This window comes from Amphiprion ocellaris, chromosome 23 (genome assembly GCF_022539595.1).
Source record: "Amphiprion ocellaris isolate individual 3 ecotype Okinawa chromosome 23, ASM2253959v1, whole genome shotgun sequence".
Classification (NCBI taxonomy): domain Eukaryota; kingdom Metazoa; phylum Chordata; class Actinopteri; family Pomacentridae; genus Amphiprion; species Amphiprion ocellaris.
In genome coordinates this window covers 4882872-4902517 of record NC_072788.1, presented here as the reverse complement: position 1 = coordinate 4902517, position 19646 = coordinate 4882872, and the positions used below count along the sequence as shown (strand labels likewise).

The 19646-nt window shown below is 38.9% G+C and overlaps 1 protein-coding gene across 5 annotated transcripts in view; it reads left to right on the top strand.

Moving 5' to 3' along the window:
• The window catches only part of LOC111562544 (RAS guanyl-releasing protein 2), a 57114-nt gene that overhangs the window by 34969 nt on the left and 2499 nt on the right, over positions 1-19646 (top strand). For 2 of the 5 annotated variants that reach the window (XM_055007447.1, XM_055007449.1), the window contains exons 10-16: positions 777-851; positions 1215-1337; positions 3610-3725; positions 3825-3966; positions 13214-13250; positions 16768-17223; positions 18476-18538. In XM_055007447.1, the coding sequence (XP_054863422.1) occupies positions 777-851; positions 1215-1337; positions 3610-3725; positions 3825-3966; positions 13214-13250; positions 16768-17223; positions 18476-18534 (1008 nt within the window). In that variant the 3' untranslated portion in view covers positions 18535-18538. The remainder of the gene's footprint in view (positions 1-776; positions 852-1214; positions 1338-3609; positions 3726-3824; positions 3967-13213; positions 13251-16767; positions 17224-18475; positions 18539-19646) is intronic. The other 3 variants (XM_055007451.1, XM_055007448.1, XM_055007450.1) reach the window with 3 other exon arrangements.

The window sequence follows — 19646 nt, the reverse complement described above, 5'->3', positions numbered from 1 at the left end:
AAATATGACAAAAATGATACACAAAATGACAAAAGAACAATGAGCAATATAATATTAAAGCTGATGGCCTTTTGTAGCACATCTTCCCCCATTCTTCTCCCTAGTTTCCTGTTAACGCCATCTGACAGTTATGGAGCTGGTACATATCACATCATGTGACCAGCAGTGAATGTCAAGTGATGATTAAGAGATTACAACCATTGCTTCTGTACAGGAAATTGTACCATCAAATCCAACTTTTCACAATATAAATAGAAAATAAGTCGCCTGTGTGTCCGTTTTCAGAGGGATAGTTTTTATCCTGCCTTAAAATGGCTCATATTTAACTCTACACCTTCACTTTCCCACTTATTCCCTCCAGTTTTCTACAGCTACTAACTCTGTATCTGTAAGAGAACTTTCTACAACACAATGAAAAGTTGAGATACTGCAGTAATTTAGGCGTTCACGTTTGAAACCGGCTTTGAGGAAGAACAGTCATACAGAGAGCTCCACCCTGTGAGTAGACAGGATTTGTTCCTTAGTTTTGTTATGTGTGAAACTCTGGCTTTCTGAGCTCAAGTAAAAATCCTCATCTAGCTCATGTTATGTCTCCCAGCATTTAAAAACCAGCACATGGGCATGTTATTTTCACCAGAAAGGGCCTCTATTAATGAAAGCACCCTTATTTCAGACTCATATTTGAGGACAAATTGATGAAATGAATGCTTCAGTTCATGATTTGTAATGAATGCAGGTTTTTCCACAGACCTCATTCACTCTGGTTTTTTGTGCAGGTGTCTCTGGACCAGTACCACACAGAGGAGGAGATCTACCAGATGTCTCTACAGAGGGAACCTCGTAAAACAGCTGTAAGCATCACATTCATGCTCAGTTCCTGTTTGTCCCACACTGGCCTTCTTTTTTTAAATATTATTGGACAGCAACATGCATCCCTCATGTCCAATCTTGATGTGATGGATGGTTCTGATTTTAAATTATGCATTGTTTATAGTATTTAAACATCAGATTTGCTGCGTTCTATTAGATTTCATAGATTCTTTTATAAGCGCCACAGAGTAATATTGGAAATCTTTGCTTTTACTCGCTCGTGACATTTCGATCCAATGACGCAACCCCTTGACTTCCTCTTATTTATTTAATTGTTTTTTATGTGTACGACTTCAGCGGTTTAATATCGATTCTCACGGTCTCCGGTTTCTCATTGGCTGCAGCAGAACTCCAGCCCTGCCCCTGCACCTGACCCCAAGCCCACGATGATCGATGAGTGGGCCGTGTCGGTGAAGCCCAACGCCGACCCGACCATCATCAAGAAGCACATAGAGAAGATGGTGGAGGTGAGTACCGCTGGCTCCTTGGTGTCGCCCTCCCTCGGGGTCTGGGAGGATTAGGATGAGCGATTATCTGTTGTTGTCCTCAGTGAGAGCCAAGTGAACTTTCACTATAATTACCAGAGCCGAGAAGGTCAACTGAAAAACCTGTGAACTCCTCTTCTGGTGATTTTTCGTGTTTTTTCCCCCCTAGAACTGAAGGATTCTGTATTTCTCTTTGGGTTTAGGAAGTTAAATCCTTTCAAAACCAATGGGAAGGCTTCTATAATATAATATATGGCCTATGTACAAAAAATAAAAAAAATAAGAGCAATTCAAGCATTATTAACCTTTTATCGAGCAAGTGATCATTATTTGGTCATTTCCGCACACATTAAATATGGTGTTGCTCCCGCCTCTCAGTGAGGTCAAGAAGCATGTGGTTTTCACCCAGCCAATCAGCGAAGATCACTCATTTGACCAATCAGCAGAGGCCTGGAACCAAACTTTCTCTTTTCTCCGGAGTTGGAAAAATATGGACTTACGGCTCGGTTCTCTTCCATATTTGTTTTCGAAATGCCCAAACTAACAATGGTTAGTTGACGAAATTCACACATTTTATGTTTGAGTAGTACTAAGTCATGGTATATATATTTCTTGGAATAATTTTTTTTTACACAGCTAATTGGCAAGGAACCATACATGGTAGCTTCATTGACCTTGAATTACAACATGAAAATTAAAAATTTTGAAAAATGTCACGAAAATAAGAAAGTCTGATGTCCTCCAATAACACTCTAGGGTTGAAATTTTGAATTTGAAAGTATTTCAGTGAGTGCCCTAACCTTGCTGCAAGACTATGTTAATTATAACGGGAAAAAGAGAAAAAAAATTACAACAAAACTCACATATGCTCGGTCTAACATGCTCAGGGTGGGGAGATTGCTGCGACAGCTTTATATTCTGGTGCAGCGAGCAGTTAAAGGTGACTAATTTTAGCAAACTTAAGATTGATATGTGTTACTGACACGACTGAGTCAGTTTCCTGACTTGTGCTGCTTTCACGTTGTATTTTGGCACATCGTATTCGCTTTTAAAAATAAATTCGAACTGAAAGGTGTCAGTGTCAGTTTTACTGCAGCTGCATGTTTATTCCCACATTTGTTCAGCAAACTAAGACTCTTTAGAACACCAACACAGACAAAGTATCATGAGATAAAGTGCTGGAGATTATGTGGAGCTGATAAAGCGGACCATTTCCCTGTTTTCTGGGGTTGTCCCTCCATTGGCAGGAGCTAAAGAAGTATATTGATAAAATGCTGAAGGTAGACTAGACTAGACTGAGGTACTATATCTGGGGAAACTGGACATACATTTTTACAAGATCTGGGGACAAACATATTTATAGAATAATGCTGATTGCAAGCAAAAAAGCCATTACCAGAAAATGGATGAAGAATGAGGTACCTGAGGTTGAGGACCAGTTTGAGCTAATACACCATACATATGTGATGGAAAAACTTTTCTTTGAGACTGGATGTGGATAGATTTAACCCTCCTGTTGTCTTCATTTACGGGCACCAAAAAATATTGTTTCCTTGTCTGAAAAAAATACAAAAATTCAGAAAAAAAATTCCCAAAATTAAAAAAAAATTTGCAAAACCTTTAGGAAGAAAATTCCAATAATTCCTCAAAAGCTTCCCTTAAAAATTTTATTTAAAAATATTTTAAAAATCCCCTAAATTTGGCAAAAAATTCTTGTAAATATTTTTAAAAAAATAGTAAAAATCTTTCAAAAAAATGCTAAAAATATCTAAAGTGATTACATATATATCAGTAAAATTTCTAATATTTTCTTTAAGAACATGCACAAAAAATCAACCAAAATCCAGCGAATTTTTGTGTGAATGATCTTAAAGAAACATTTTTTTGACATTTCTTTTTTTCCACCAGAAAATGCTCAAAAATTTCCCAAAAATGTTGAAAATGTGGACATCAGAAGTTTCACTGTGAAAATATTTAACTTTTTTTCCCACATTTTCAAACTTTAAATTGGGTCAGTTTGACCCGCAGAACGACACGAGGGTTAAAGATACTGCACTTGGAAGAGAGAGAGGGAAAGAAAAGAAAAAAAAAATCAGCCATTATGTACCAGCTTTATGCAGAATGTATGTTATAATGTTCAATAAAAAGAAAAAAATATTCATTTATGAGCTGTTATTTTCCAGATATATTGATTAAATTGTTATTTGTGCTTGCAAATTGTCCCCTGACTTTTTGAGAACTTTCTTGCTCACAGTCAGTCTTCAAGAACTTCGACACAGATGGCGACGGCCACATCTCCAGGGACGAATTCGAAGCAATCAGGAACAACTTCCCTTACCTCAGCAAGTTTGGAGAACTGGACAAGAATCAGTGAGCATCTGCACATTTGCTCACGCAGTGTCCAAACGGCCAGCATTGCAGTCTGTGTTGCACGGAGCTCACCTCTCTTTGCTTCCTTTCCTCTCATAGGGACGGGCAGATCAGCAGAGAGGAGATGATCGACTACTTTATGAAGGCCAGCTCTCTGCTGAACTGCAAGATGGGCTTCATCCACACTTTCACTGAGACCACCTACGTCAAGCCCACGTTCTGCGAGCACTGCGCCGGCTTTGTGAGTAAACACCTACGGCAGCATGTAAACTATAATCACGTTTAGTGTATGAAGCCACGCGTGACCTCAGTCGATCCTTGCATTAGATCAAACTCGGCACACGAAATAGTTTTGAAGGTGATTTTAAACTCATGAGCCAGTCAGCTACCAGTGAAGACCTTAAAGAAGTATTGATCTCTCTTTCACGGTTTTTCTCAGTCGCTTTGATACATTTCTCGAATCATCCTCGACATTTGCCAAACAGTAAGTGCATTTCTCAGCACTATTTGTACAAATAGCATAACACCATGGATTACCTGCAAAAGCCAGTCTCTTGCTGAAAATCCTTAGTTCATCTCTCAAAAGTAAATATCCGTGTCAATGAACATGTCAGTGGCATCAGAATGACCAGTCCTGGTGTCATTGTGTGGATCAGACACTCAGATTGTTTAGTCATGTTGTCATTATAACAGTGTTCTCTGGAGGGATGTTCTGATGGAAACTATAGCTAAAGTTTTCATGACAGTTGTTGTAAATTGTAAGTTACACCTTAGTTTATGTGGGAGATTGATTGCAAGAGACTGGACAAGATTCACATTTACACTGTTACTGTTTGTGTTGGAAGTTGGTGACAGACTACGTCATTGTGATACAGAAAGGAAAACAGCGCTGCTTAGCACAGAAAAAAACAAAAGTAGAAATATGAACATAGGACAATCTCCTCAGGGAAAACTGTACATACAGTGCTGTAGGAATTCCAGTGCAGTCTTCCTGCACCTCCTGACGTTCCTGTCTGTTGGGACACAAGTTCTCATCCACATCACAAATATTTTCTCTTGCGTCTTTGACCGATTTCAGAAATCCCAAACCCCCACATTTCCCTTCACAGAGAAAGTCTAGATTCACCTGGGAGCAATTTACCAATTCAGGACAGATTTAGAAAAAAATTAGTGGAAATGTATAGAAACAACCATGACATATTCTGACAACTTGTTCAACCATTTTGCATGTAAAAACTTATTTGATGAATTCATGCCTAAATGTTGTGGAGGTGAGACTATTCAACAGAGACCCATTATAATACATTTTGATCAACAGGACAGAAGCAGCTGATAATGAAGGAAACAGCAGAGAATTGTACAGAATCATTTGCATGGATGAACCAAAGCATTTGCAACTTGTTCAAAGAAATGAGAAACTGCTTTTCTGATGTGCACAAGTGACACAATGATGTGAAGATTGAACAAGCAGTTTTGAGAATTTCAATTCTGATCTGAGAAATGAACCAAAGCGACTGAGAAAAACTGTATTTCCTTTTATGTTCTCAAATGTATAGATTTCTTTATTGTCTCAACCATTAGCAAATGCCATGGTTTGTTTCAAAAGGTTGAAGGTCATTTACTATTTGTCTCGACAGTCGGTGGCTCTTCGAGGTTCCCCTTGTCAGGTCACAGCAATGCCAATTATTTAAGCTCCAGTCACATGCTGCTGAAGCTGCATTCTGGGAAGTATAGGAGGGACATAATTGAGGTAGATGATAAGCGTCGTCCCTGTGGGTGTAACATCTGTGTGTGTGTCCTTTGGCCCTTAACATTCCCTAAAGTCCCCCGAGGAGCTCTCTGCTATTAACACACAGACATTGAGTCAGCACTGAGCTAATGAGAACAGGAACAGGGCTTTCATATGTAACCGGAGTTGCTGAGATGACATCCCTCTTCATTTCTGCGATCGCATATAAGCTACAAAAGGCTGAAAAGAGAAGCGCGGCGAAGATAATGTGTGTAGACTTTCATTAACACTCAACGCACACATATCCTCCGGGGGGAAACTCATGAAGGGAAACTCAGAAAAGAGAGCAGGGAAAGATAAGGGCTCTGGCAGCATGCCTCTTCCTTTCAATATATCTGTGTCTGTGTGTGTGTGTGTGTGTGTGTGTGTGTGTGTGTGTGTGGCAGAGGTAGATACACCAGCTACTTCCTCATCTGCCTGCTTTATATTTTCCTCTTGGCTCCTGTGCAAAAACAATATTTTCCCGCAGCCCGTTTTTCAGCACTTGTCTTAAACATGCTGTACAAGCTGAGCTCAGCCTTCTGTAAACACTGTAGAGTTCACTCACCTCCTGTGTCTCACATGGGTCTTCATAATCTTGCGCTGTTTTGCCTACGGCCTCCTTTAGCCTTACATCTTAATTAAAGGCTCACAGATGAGTTTTGCTCAGCGCACAAAGCGAGGAGACGTGGAGTTGCAGCTTCTCAGAGGACGCAGGAAGCGTTTAGCTACATCCTCAGAGCTCTTCTGTAAGAGAGATTGAAGGGAGTGATTTGAAAGTGTTCCAGGGCTCTTGACAATTTAGCTTCGTGGAATCAAAATGAGCGGCATAGAATCAGACGACATGTATTTTGTCATCTACCTCTGGAGTGTTCATACAGTGTGACAAAGACTCAACTCCACTGGAAAGCAGTCATTATAGTATTTGAACATTGTCTCACTGGGAAAAAATGTCTTTTTACAGTCACAGATTCTTCCCAGGCTGTCTGTCGAGGCAGTTTGTGTTATATTAAAGCAACTAAACAAGGCACATTTTATTGATCTTTTGAGTGATCACTATGAATCATTTCCACTTAATTTAGCTTAGAAAGGTAACACTGCCCTAATTATGTGAATTAGCTGCACTTAGATTTAGATTAGTTGGTTCAAAATCATCAAACTAGCTGAGTTAAATTAGTTGAACTCAAGAAGACAAGTTCAATAAACTTAACATATTAAGTTGAGTCAACTAATCATAGTCCTGGATCTGAATTATTGTCATTAATATGAAAAGAAACAACCATAACTTGATTTAGCAGGTATTAAAAACACACAAGTTTCCACTTTCTCTGTGTTCTCAAATTACAAAAAATACAAGATTTGCTGGGGAGTTTTACATCTATAGAAATGCATGATGGGTAGTTTTATATGGGTCAATATAAAATTGAGGGACTTTTGAAGTCCATGGGATATGTCATGCATACACTTTTATTAAAAATAAAAGAAGCTAATGTTTTTTATGTTCATCATGATCATGTCTTTACAAATTCCATCATTATTTATTGTGGAAACAATCACTTATTAATAAAAAATGACTGGATATCACTAAAATATCAACTAAATAACCATCTGAGTTTAATAACAATCACCTCCTAATTAGCTAAACAATAATAAAATGAACTTATTCAAAAAATGTTTTGATTGTGTTCTTTATATTAAGTTGAGATTTTTTTCTTTTTTGGCAATACATCAAATTTTTTATGGAAAATAACAAATTGTATCTGTGTCCGAGGAATCACTTCCAACTAAGTTCCCCATTACAAAAACACCTCTCAAGGAAGTGTGTTAATTCCAGATCACATGACCTGCTCCACATGATGTCATTTCCTCCTGAAGAAAAGACTGGCCAGACTCCAAGGCTTTCTGACTTATTTAATATAAAGTAGTCAACAGTTTACTACAATATCTTTAGAAATAACTTTCAATCTTACTCAATTGTATATGTAATGTTTAGAAGAATCTTTCTGTAAAAATGCTGTGTGGTGTTTGGTTATAGGCAGCCATGTTGATTTTAGGACTGAAAACAGCAAAAGTGTCAACTATGATACCTGTCAACTATGTTACAAAAAATCCCGCAACTACATATTGACCCATTTGCTATTTTCATAGCTTAACTTCATGTTCATGTTTTACATATTAAAGTGGTCTGTAAAAAATTGTAAATGTTGACATTTTAAGTTTAATTAACTAGAAATTGGCAGAACATCTATATTTAATTTGAGTAAACTAGAAAAAATGAGCTGATTTGACTAGATTTCTATATGAAGTCTTACAGTGTTTAGTTCAGACTGAGAAAAGCTAACTTCTGTAACTTCAGCTCATTACGATGGACTTGTCTGTTCCTCTGCCGTTTTCCTCCTTTGAAGTTCAAACCAGATAAAGCTGCACATAGTATGAGACTTAATTAACCGTTTGAAATCACATCTGAAACCTAACGCAGTTCATCAGGTCCTACAGATGATGACAGTTTATTCATCGAAATGGCAGCGTGAGAGTTTACATGTTGGATCTGTTCAGTCCTGTTGGTGTCACGCTAGCGGTGTGGTGAACAAGTCTAAAGGAGAGAGGAGTCTTCAGATTTCACAGACCACAAAGACTTTTATTTTCTCTGTGTTGGCAAAAGCTGATATTTTAGGAAGCTTCTGCTTAAACTAGATGAGAAGATAAGAACTCCTTTTATATGGTATTTTCTGTTAGATATGTAGCCATAGCCAGCATTTTGATGCATAAAACAACTTCTTGTGCATAAATCCAAATGTAAAAATAACAACTTGTGGTTCACCTGGGGTTATGGGCTGTTTCTTGGCCTGGTGACATGACTTCCTGGAGTCCAACGTGATGACAAGACCTGAGAAGATGTGTTAATGTGCTCATTAGCGAACTACTGGGAGGCTAATTTAATTGACTTTAATTCAGAATCATTCCAACTTTTTCCGGTCTGTCCGCTGAGGAACGCTAATCAACTGCTGGCTGGAGTTTCATATTCAACAGACAGATGGATAAATAAACCCTAATTATGAATTCATTACGCCAATTGACAAATAGATGACCATGTATTAAATGGACATGAGGCCAGCAGTGGAAAGATTATTTATTGAAGTACTGTACTTGAGTAGAATTTGAGGTACTTTCACTATACCTCCGATCGCCCACGTTCTCGTTATGATTTCTCTTCCATCACATTTAAAAATACAACACATTGTTAAAGATTAAAGCAGCACTTTTCAACATTTTGTGCTTCTGGCATCTTACAAAATGCAGCTTGTAGTCGAGGTCAGAGTTGGTGAACGGCTAAACCAAAGAGCAATTTTTGTCTCTGAATATCGCATGGTTTCAATGAATGTTAAAATAATCAAGTATCTCCTCAAAAACCAACCTTTAGAAAACAAAAATCCCAAAAACTGAAAAAACATTTGTGCATCAGAGCGTATTTCTGTATATAAAGTAGTTTCCACCTGCAGCAGCTCCAACAGTAACATGCTGCTGATAGGGACTAATGCTGTTAAGATGTTTATTTTATATCATATTTATTCTTTATACTTTACCTAAAGTAGGATGTTTTCATGCAGGAGTCTTACTTGCAATGTAGTATTTTAACATTGCTGAATTGGTACTTTCACTTAAATATGAGTGCATTTGATTCATGAAGGAGCACTAACTGTGCAAGAGTTCTCTGATGTTAGCAGGATTATCAAGATTTAGCTCAGCAATTCCAAAAAGCACATGATGGATGGATTTCTGATACAAAAATAAAACCACTATGATCAATCAAAAATGCCACAAAAGTCAAAGAGAGATAGAGACAGAGCAAGATAGTGTTGAGAATAATGTGAATTCAGCAAATGACAAGCGGAAACTTTTCTAATTGTCTAGAAGCATCATTCACTTTCCTGTATTTTTTGTTGTATCCGATAATTCAGCAGGAACAGAAAAACTAGAATGCAGATTAGAAGCACTTTTTGTCCATGTATCAGCTACAAATTAGTTGTTTGATTGAGGAAAAAGCCTGAATTATAACACAACTGAGCTTAATTTAAAATGCCTTTTTAGATTTGAACCCTTCTGTTAGGTTTATTTCTCAGGAACAGCAATGACATTAATGTGTCAGTTTGATCTGTGGACATGTTTAAATATCCAAAAATGACAGAAACCAAAAAAGAAGAAAAATCCCAATAAGAATTGTTTACATCTCATTATTAACTTCATTACTAATCATTTCAATCAATATTTAGTGCGGTGGTGTTCTTTACCTCTCACAGATGATGGTTCAATGAGGATGATTCACAAAAATTCATAAAAAAAATACATGTTGAAACTTTTTAAATACACATTGGAAAGACCTGCATATAAAATACAATAGTTTTAAATGACATTGATTTAAAAAAAGGTATTTTACATTGGATTTTTTTCCTTTTTATGAAGCGATGTTGATAAATTAATGTGAAATGAACCATTTTCATTTTATGTTGATTACACTTGTTAGCTGAAGAAGTTTCATACCAAAAAATAATATTTTGGGGATTTTTTTACTTTAAAATGGTTCAATTTGACCCTCAACATAACAGGAGGTTTAAAAAGGTCTAATTTTGCATGTACCTGTTTGCTTAAATACATACTGCTTGCCAATTAAAATCCCGCAATATGATTCATACTCATTCGCACACAACATGCTGATTCAAATGCGAGACATCAGTGAAGGATTCCCGAAATAGAAGCATAAATATCTCACAGAGCGCTTGTTTAATATTAAACGTGTGACTGCTGGTGGTAAAAGTAGCAGTTTTTCATTAAAGCTGCCACTAAACCGTCAAAGCAAAGTAGCACGTGGTTGCGTTTGGAGCTCTCGTTTGGAGCTCGTTGTGTTTCGCAGTCTGCAGAGGCAGTAAAGGTCAGTTAGTGTAGGCAGAGCTGTGATGACAGTTGTGTTTAGATGTTCTGCTCATAACCGACTTCTCTTTGTTGTCGAGCCTCTGGCTGCGTGTGTGTGTGTGTGTGTGACTTTCTTTGTGCATCTGCAGGTGAGTGTATGTTTGCGGTCATGTGTGTGTGTGTGAAGAGGTCAGGATATTTTGTGCCTCCTCAGATGTGCCAGTGTGGTGTGTGATCTCCAGCTCGACTCTTTCATGTCATTGTTCCCCCCACTGCCTGTGTGCTCCCTGCATCCCGCTTGATCTCGGTTCCCCCTCCGCCCCCTCTGTCCTGCCAACCTCCCCTCTCTGCCTCTTTCTTTCCCTCTGAGCCTCTGTCTCTCTCTTAGTTGCCTCTTTTATTTCTTTTTCAATTCGCGTTTCTTCAGTCTTCACTCGGCATCAATGGGGGATATCAGGATGCGATCTGTATGGGTGTTTTAACATGTTTTAGCTCATAAATCACTAATCGTGTCGACTTTTCTCTTTATTGCGAGCCATTTTTCCAGTGCATAAGCTTTTAGATTAATTCCCTGCCTCTCTGGAAGTAATCGGTTTCCATTCATTTGAATTCCCTGTTTAGCACATGTTGGAGACATAAAATTTAATTGAAACGCAATGCAACAGTCTGAAAATTGTTTGGTATTACAGTTACGACCAGGTATTATTCTGGAGGTGCTCTGCAGTGGCAGGAGATCCATCAAACGTTTTATGGCCCGCTGGTAAGAGTTAAAGTAAAACCATCATGGTAATAAAAAGCTGCATACAACAGAAGCAAATGCACCCTTGTGTAAAATCATTTGTCTGTCAGGTGATTCAAAGTTGCACCATCTTTCAGTGTTTGCATTGCTGACAAGTCAAGTGTTGTTGAATCTGAAATTTACTGCAACTAAAGGGACTACACTTGTGATTACAGACACAAAGTAGTCCGTTTTCCAACTGATTGTTTGAACTTGGTTATAAAATGACCTGTGAGCATCAGAAATGAAGCAGTTTTACATCTTTGCCCTGTGTCTGTCTGTATGTCTGCATCAAGAATTACCAGAAGAAATAAAAAAAATCTGATTGTGAGGCCTCACAAGGATAGAAAACTAACTACAAATCATTTATAGTACCACTAATCAGGTCTGCAGTGGTTGTCCTTCACAAAGATTCCACTGACAGCACTAGCTGCACAATCTACCTTTGAGAAACAGACATGCAAGTGCTTCAGACGTGGCACAGGGTTATCAATGGAAAGCAGAGTTTCTGTGACTTTTTTTCAGCATGATAACAATCCAAAATCATACATCTTCTAGTTTCTAAAGAAGAATAAAAAAAAAAAAAATCTATGACTTGGCAAAGTATGTCCCCTGGCTTGAATCTAATAGAACACCTTTAGGGTATTTTAACGAGAGAAGCAGAACCCCTTCAACAGAGCAGATAAAAAAGACGTCTCTCTAGAAATGTGGTTTCCTTTATGCCGAGAAGGTTTGATTTTATCATTAGAAATGAAGGTGGACACATGAGCTATTTTAAAACATAAATAAACCGACTTTAATTGCTTTAACTTCCTACTGTGTGGCTGTATTTTTAAATCCTAACTGTTGAACTTGAAAGTAATGTTACTGTAGTTGTATTATTTGAGGAGTATATTCACTTCTGTTATACAGTCATGGAAAAAATTATTAGACCACCCTTGTTTTCTTCAATTTCTTGTTCATTTTAATGCCTGATACCACTAAAGGTGGATTACCTGAAAAATACAATGAACACGACCAAAAATGCAGCTGATTTCATAATACTTTATGTCCCATTTGACCTGCTTCAGCTTCATTGTATTCCAGGATTTATAAGAGGATATTTCATGTCATCAGCAGCACATGTAAAGGCCTGGAGTGGTTTCCTGCTGACATTCAAGCCATAGAACAACTCACAAGTTGTCAGCTCTCATATAACGTCTAAAACTAAAGAATTATGTGAAACCACTGCTGGAAATTGTCATGAGTGAGAGACAGGTAGCGAAAAAACTGTAGATCTCCAAGTCAGCCGTTCATTACACCAAGAAAAAACAAGCTCAACATGGTTCTACCAAACAGCTAGCTGGTCGCAGCAGGAAATGTCTTTCTACCCACCAGATGAGCGTCACTCATCCGTTACTGTGTCAGGAATCGTCGTCAGACCTCCAAGGACCTTAAAAATGAGTGAACACTGTGGAGAAGTGTGACTTGTTCGGCAAGGACAGTTGGAAACTGACTTCTTGAAGCTGGTCTGAAGTCACACGGCACAGAAGAAGCTCTTCATCAAGCAAAGGCAGAGGAAAGCTGGTTACTCTTTACTGGGATCACAAGGATTGGACTGTTGATGATTGGACTAAGGTTCTCTTCAGTGATGAATCCAATTTTCAGTTGATGCCCACTCCAGCCAACTTACTGGTTGACTAAATGTGATCATACAGACTGTGTTATAGTGCAGTTACTTTGAAATAATATGCAAACTTTAATGAGTTAGAATATTGGTTGTCATTAGTGTAAATAAATGTGTTTGCTTTTTTATAATCAGGATAAATTCAAACTTAAATCTAATTATTTGAGAATAGTTACCACAAACAGAATGTCATGACTTCAAAAGACATGGATTTACCTGAAGAAACATCACATTACATTGTTCATTAAACTTAAACTTCACCTTCTACCTCCACTCTGATGATCTGAACACACCTCTTGTCTTTATAGAAATGAAAACCTAATTAACACTCACCTCCGTTGCCCTTTTGCTTCTCTTTCTTTTCACAGATATGGGGCTTCTACAAACAAGGCTACAAGTGTAAAGGTAAGAGACCAATTCATCTAGATTTTGTTCCATGTCTGCCGCCCAGATGCACTTGTTCCACGTGGAAGGATACGGCCTTCAAAGCATTAGCTTCAATTCAGCCCCTTAAATATTCACATATTTTGGAGTGCTCAGTAAATGTCATCAGCACAGAAACCATGGCAAACATGTCACACTATTTCACTCAGCTCCATCAGCTGACAACACACCACATACAATAGACATTTATTTGCCCTTTCGGGTCTCCGAACGGACCGGTGTTTGAAGAAGCTGGTTCATTTCACATATGTACATACACACACAAGTCAGCAAACCTCCGACGCCTCCCAACCCCTCGTACTCCCGGTTATTAGCTCCGCACATGCACACTCAGCCCACTCCTTCTCCTCTGTGGATATGCTGCCGGTGGTCTGTGCTGATGCTGTAGAGTAAGTAGTGATAATCTACAAATGTTACGCTCTCTAAATAACTTCCACTACATATGCTTCCAACCAGATGTCAAGCAAAAACCTTTGGAAGCGATGCCAGATCTAAAATGCAAATCGCGCAAGTTTCCATCTGCTGGAGGCTTTCAAGAAGTGATTGATTACAGCTTAGTCTTCTAAATGAGAGAAGTTGGAGTGGGCAGATATTTTACAGGCTTTTCGGTTCAATAAATTAGTTTCCATTGCAGTTTAGAGTAAAAAAAATGTTAGTTTGTGTGCGTCCTTTTGCATTTTCTTCAGTTATTTGGTTGTACGAGCGTTTCTTTGTAAGAAGTTAATCACCATGTTAATGTTAGATCAGCTTGAGAGCATGTATGAATGTGTGTCAAAGGATGCAATGTATTCTCCTCAGTCTAGTGTTGGAAAAACAAGCAAATCTCTCTTGTCCGTTGTTTGTTTCAACATTAACAGCTTCCTCACCCATTCAGGCTTTCAGGTTGACTAACTGATGCTTGTTAAATTGCTTGCAAGTTCCCATCAAACATCAGAGTCGCATAGCAACTACAGTAATTAATGCTCCTTGGGGTCTTTGAGGTCTGTGTAGCCTTCACTGCACCCTGCACCTCGAGTATGGGAGACGAAAAAAGACACTCGCTAATTTTTTAATTAGCACAGACATATTCTGTTTGGGTGTTTTTAAAAAATATCCCTGTAATTGCAGCCTTTTAAACTGAATGCTCATAAGTAAGGTCAGTTCGGTTGTTTAAAGGCAAATGGGACCACATGCTTTGTTGTTTTTGGATTAAAAATGAAAGAAAACGGCAGGGATGATCCCACTCGCACCCACTCGCTCTTGAAGTGCAGTTTGCAAGTCTGGCCGGGAGTTTTCGAGCGTTCAGGCTTGTTCCATTAATGAGACTAGAGGAAGTCAATGAGAGAGCCCCCATAGCCATTCATTCCCATTACCAGCGTTAGCCCGTACTCGGAGAGGTAGACAGAGCGGCGGGGACATAATTGAAATGAATCACCTACTGCAGTGCATGAATGGAGTGTGGGGAACTGTGGATGTGTGTGGGCAGTTGAATGTGTGCTGTGGGGCAGCAGACATCAGACATTTGGACTTGTATAAGAGGCCTCAGAGAGTCTGAATGGATGTGGTGCTGCTGCAATGCCAATATTCCAACTTTTTCACATCGACCGAACACAACTACAGAGCAACAAGTCATGAGTTCCATTTTTAATAGAGTTTGGAAAGAATTACACGACACCACTCTCATGTCTGTCTGTGAAGTGTAATGCTGCTTAGCTTAGCATAAGAATGAGGAGAAGGGAGTAACAGTTACATCAAATTTTATATGGAAAATAACTCATTGTATCTGTGTCAGAGAAATCACTTTCAACTCAGTTACCCATTACACAAACACCTCTCCAGGAACTGTCATTTTGTGTCATTTTTTTGTCATTTTGTGTGTTCTTGTGGTCATGTTGTGTCTTTTTGTGGTCATGTTGTGTGTCTGTGCTCATTTTGTTTCTTTTTTGCTCATTTTCAGACTGTTTTGTGGACATTTTAGGTCTTTTTGTGGTCATTTTGTGCATGTTTTTGGTCATTTTGCGCCTCTTTGATTCCGTTTTCAGTCTGTTTGTGGTAATTTTAGGTGTTTCGTAGCCATTTTTTGTCATTTTTTGCCATTTTGTGCATTCTTGTAGTCAGGTTGTGTCTTTTTGTGGTCGTGTTGTGTGTCTGTGCTCATTTTGTTTGTTTTTTGGTCATTTTCAGACTCTTTTGTGGTCATTTTGTGCATTTTTGTGGTCATTTTGCGCCTCTTTGAGGCCATTTTCAGTCTGTTTGTGGTAATTTTAGGTGTTTTGTAGTCATTTTGTGTGTCTCTGTGGTCATTTTGCAACTTTTCGTAGTTATTTTGTGTGTCTCTCGTCATTTTGTATCTTTTTTGGTCATTTTCAGACAGTTTTGTGGTCATTTTGCGCATTTTTGTGGTCAATTTGCGCCCCTTATAGGCCGTTTTCAGTCTGTTTGTGGTAATTTTAGGTGTTTTGTGGCCATTTTGCAACTATTCGTAGTTATTTTGTGTGCCACTCATCATTTTGTATCTTTATATGATAATTACATGTCTCATTGAGTTATTTAGTGTCTTTTTGAGCCTTTTTTGGTCATTTTGTGTTTCTTTGTTAGTTTGTATCTCTCTATGGTCATTTTCGGTCATTATCAGTCTGTTTGTGGTTGTTTTGTCTCTTTTTATGATAATTTTGTGTCTCATTGAGTCATTTTGTGTTTTTCTGTGGTCATTTATTTTATAACAGAAAATAACAAATTATATCTGTGTCTGAGAAATCTCTTTCAACTAAGTTGCCCACTACAAAAACACCTCTCAAGTAAGTGTGTTAATTCCAGATCACATGACCTGCTCCACATGATGTCATTTCCTCCTGAAGAAAAGACTGGCAAGACTCCAAGGCTTTCTGAGTTATTTTATATAAAGTATATAAGGTTTACTACAATATCTTTATGAATAACTTTCAATTTCCATTTTATTTAATTGTATATATAATATTTTAGAAAAAATCTCTCTCTAAAAATACCATGTGTTGTTAGGTTATTGGTTGATTTTAGCCCTGAAAGCAGCAAAAATGTCAACTATGATACCTAAGATACCATGAACAATGTTACAAAAAGTCCCACAATTATACATTGACCCGGACATAATGTTAAGCAGCTCTATCGCTTGTAAATCCCCATTTTTGTGGACATTCTGAGGCCGCAGAGCAGTTAAAGAGAGGTTTTTAATTGCTTCTATCTCACCATTAGATAGGCAGTTCATCATAAATAAAGTTAAGTGCTTTGACCACTGAAAGGGGCAAGAGGATAACACTTCCTGAATTGAAGGAGAAAAATAATTTTGTCCTTTTAATACAGTGAAGAGGTGGTAATGACACGGAATTTTAATGTTTCAATTTTAATGCTGATGAATGGGGAAATTTGGAGTGCAGCGACGTGGGGTGATTTGTGTGCATTCAGGTGACTCACGTGTTTTCTTGCTGCCCTGCTGGATGACCAACCACCCCTGCCCTCTTAGACTCCCCCCGGTTGCCAGCATTGTTGTCGGGCACGCTCGGCCTCGCCGTGTGCCAGTGCTCGTGTGCCTGCATGACGTGTCGAAGCACTTTTCTGTCACCACTAGCGCTCCCCTTCGCCCCCATGTTTCGGCCCGTCCCCCTGTCTGACCCCGTCTCTCGTCCTCTCTCCCTGTCTCGCCTCCTGTCCCGCCGGTTCTCCCTCCCTGCCCTGCGACGCCATCGTCCTCCTCTCCTCACCCGGCACCTCTCCCTGCCGCCGTCTTTCTGCCTTCACGCGGACGCCCCGGCGGCTGCAGCCTGCGGGGTGAACTGCCACAAGGCCTGCCGGGGCCGCCTGGCCGTCGAGTGCCGGAAGAGGACCAAGAGCATCAGCCACGAGACGCCGCCGGCCCTGCAGGCTCGATCCTACAGCTTCCCTCCGCCCGCCAACACACCGCCCAGCCTGCAGAACACTGGTGAGACGCATGCACACACGTAGCAGCTGCTGATGAGCCGATCAAGGCCGCTGTCATATCTGTTTGCTGATGTGACATTGAAGCCACATGACTGCAGAAACAGCAGGAATGGATGTGTGCTGAAGTACAAAAAGCAGTTTAGTATAGTCCATGCACAGAGCCAATCCAGCTGTTCTCCCCTGTTTCTATCTCTGTAAAAAACAGAAAAGGCTATTTTTCCTTCTTTTCGCCCTCGTGTCGTCCTGCGGGTCAGATTGACCCGTTTTAAAGTTTGAAAATGTGGGAGAAAAAAATAGATTTTCACAGTGAAACTTCTGATGTCCATATTTTCAACATTTTTGGGAATTTTTTGAAAATTTTTTGGTGGAAGAAAAAATGCTTCTTAAGAACATTCACAAAAAAATCAACCAAAATCCAGCGAAATTCGCTGGATTTTGGTTGATTTTTTGTGAATGCCCTTAAAGAAAATATTACACATTTTACTGATGTATATGTAATCACTTTAGATATTTTTATGATTTTTTGGAAGATTTTTACTCATTTTTTGAAAATATTTACAAGAATTTTCTAGCCAAATATGGGGGATTTTTAAAAATAAAACTTTTAAGGGAATCTTTTAAGGAATTATTGGAATTTTCTTCCTGAAGATTTTGCAAATTTTCAGAAATTTGGGAAATTTTTTTGCTGGTTTCTTGGATTTTTTTTTCAGACAAGGAAACACTATTTTTTGGTGCCCGTAAATGAGGACAACAGGAGGGTTAACAACTCACGCCTTTAAATGCAGCATCAGCTTTCCTGATGTTTCAATAGACACAGCCGCCCGACTGATAAAACTGAAATTTCTTTTTACTAATGCAGACATCCTCTCATAAAATTACAGTTAAAAATCACAGCTCGGAGGAATTTTTAGCCGCAGCACCTCCACTTCCTGATGGACGCATTTGTCGTCCTCTGAGCCTATCGAGCGCTGACATTTGGAGGATATTCTCAAACAAAAGAGGCGTAATTTGCAATGGAAATGTGATTGGCCCACCACGGTGAGGCTACTGACTCATGGTGGCAGTGTTTTTATCAGGCATTAGGAAAAAGCGGTGCCCTGCCTGGCTGCTTGATCAGGGGGCTTGAGAATACCGCCAGGCAGATGGATTGGTAAACAGTCAAAGGCCAAATAATGTCTGGGTTTTAGGCAGTGTTTTGCATTTTCATATGATTGACTAATCTGCTCCTCATTGCTTTCCTCTGTTTCCATCAGTAATCGCTGAAGAGGACATAGAGTCAGTGGAGGAAGGAGTTTTTGATGTCCACCTATAACCAGGTGAGAGACGTTCACGAGTCATTTGTGACATTTTTTTTGTGGGTGTTTTTACTGATCTTCAGCGTTCCTAACTGATTTCCACTTCAGCTAATAACACCCTATTTTAGAATCCGTGGTGTCAGGAAGTTCAGGCAGAATTCACTGCGTTACTCGAGGAGCCTGATCAGACTTTACTCTCTCTGGAGCCAAAAACGGCTCTAAACAGCTTTTATCACATTTGCAGAACTACTCCACTGTAAACAGACTTTGATGTGTAAAATCAACACAGCCCCCATTTAATATTCATCACATAGCATTGTGTTAGGAACAGGAGTGCATAGTTTGTAGTGAAGCAGTAAATAGATCTTTTTGCATTGATCTGCTTTATTTTCTTAATGGCTGAGCATTAAATAAATAGCTTGACAATGAAGGGAATCCATTTATTTGCTTTTTGCTGAAAGCTACATTAGAGGACTGATGTTGCTTCTATTTCTGTCCATTAAATATGACTAAAATCTGCCTACCAGAACCTCTGAAGCTGCACCTATCCAACAAATAGCCTGGTACCCATTCCTTTCACAGATATTAGTGAGCAGATTTTACCTTTAAACACATTAAAATGTTTCCCAAATTGTTCCCATATTTCTTTAAAGTTGGATTCTTCTCATAAAGAAATCAGTAAGCGTAGTTTAATAAGTGTAGCTGCACAAAAAAGACCTTGAGGTGTTGTCATTTAACAACCTTGTGCTTGTGGCCCTTTGGAAAAAAAACATCAAATGCCAACTCAAAACCTCAAATCACAGTTTGAATTTGAGCTGTGAGCGGTTCAATCAAAGAACAGGTTTCTGTTCTCAGATTGTTTGATTTGATCTTTTCTTTTTCCACAGATGTGAGACTAATTTGTGTTTTACAAGAAAAAAGCAACTGCGGATAACAGGAAAAATTTAACCCTAATTTTCCATTAGGGACATGTTTTTTCTTCTTTATGAGATTCATTTGACATCCAGGTTGGAATCGCTGTTTTGTCAAGTTGGCAAATGACCAATTAAGCAAAAATACAGGCCTAAGAGAGCAAGAAGACATGCCCAGGTCTTTCTGCGAGGAGGTTCTAGGGCAAAAAGGATCAAAT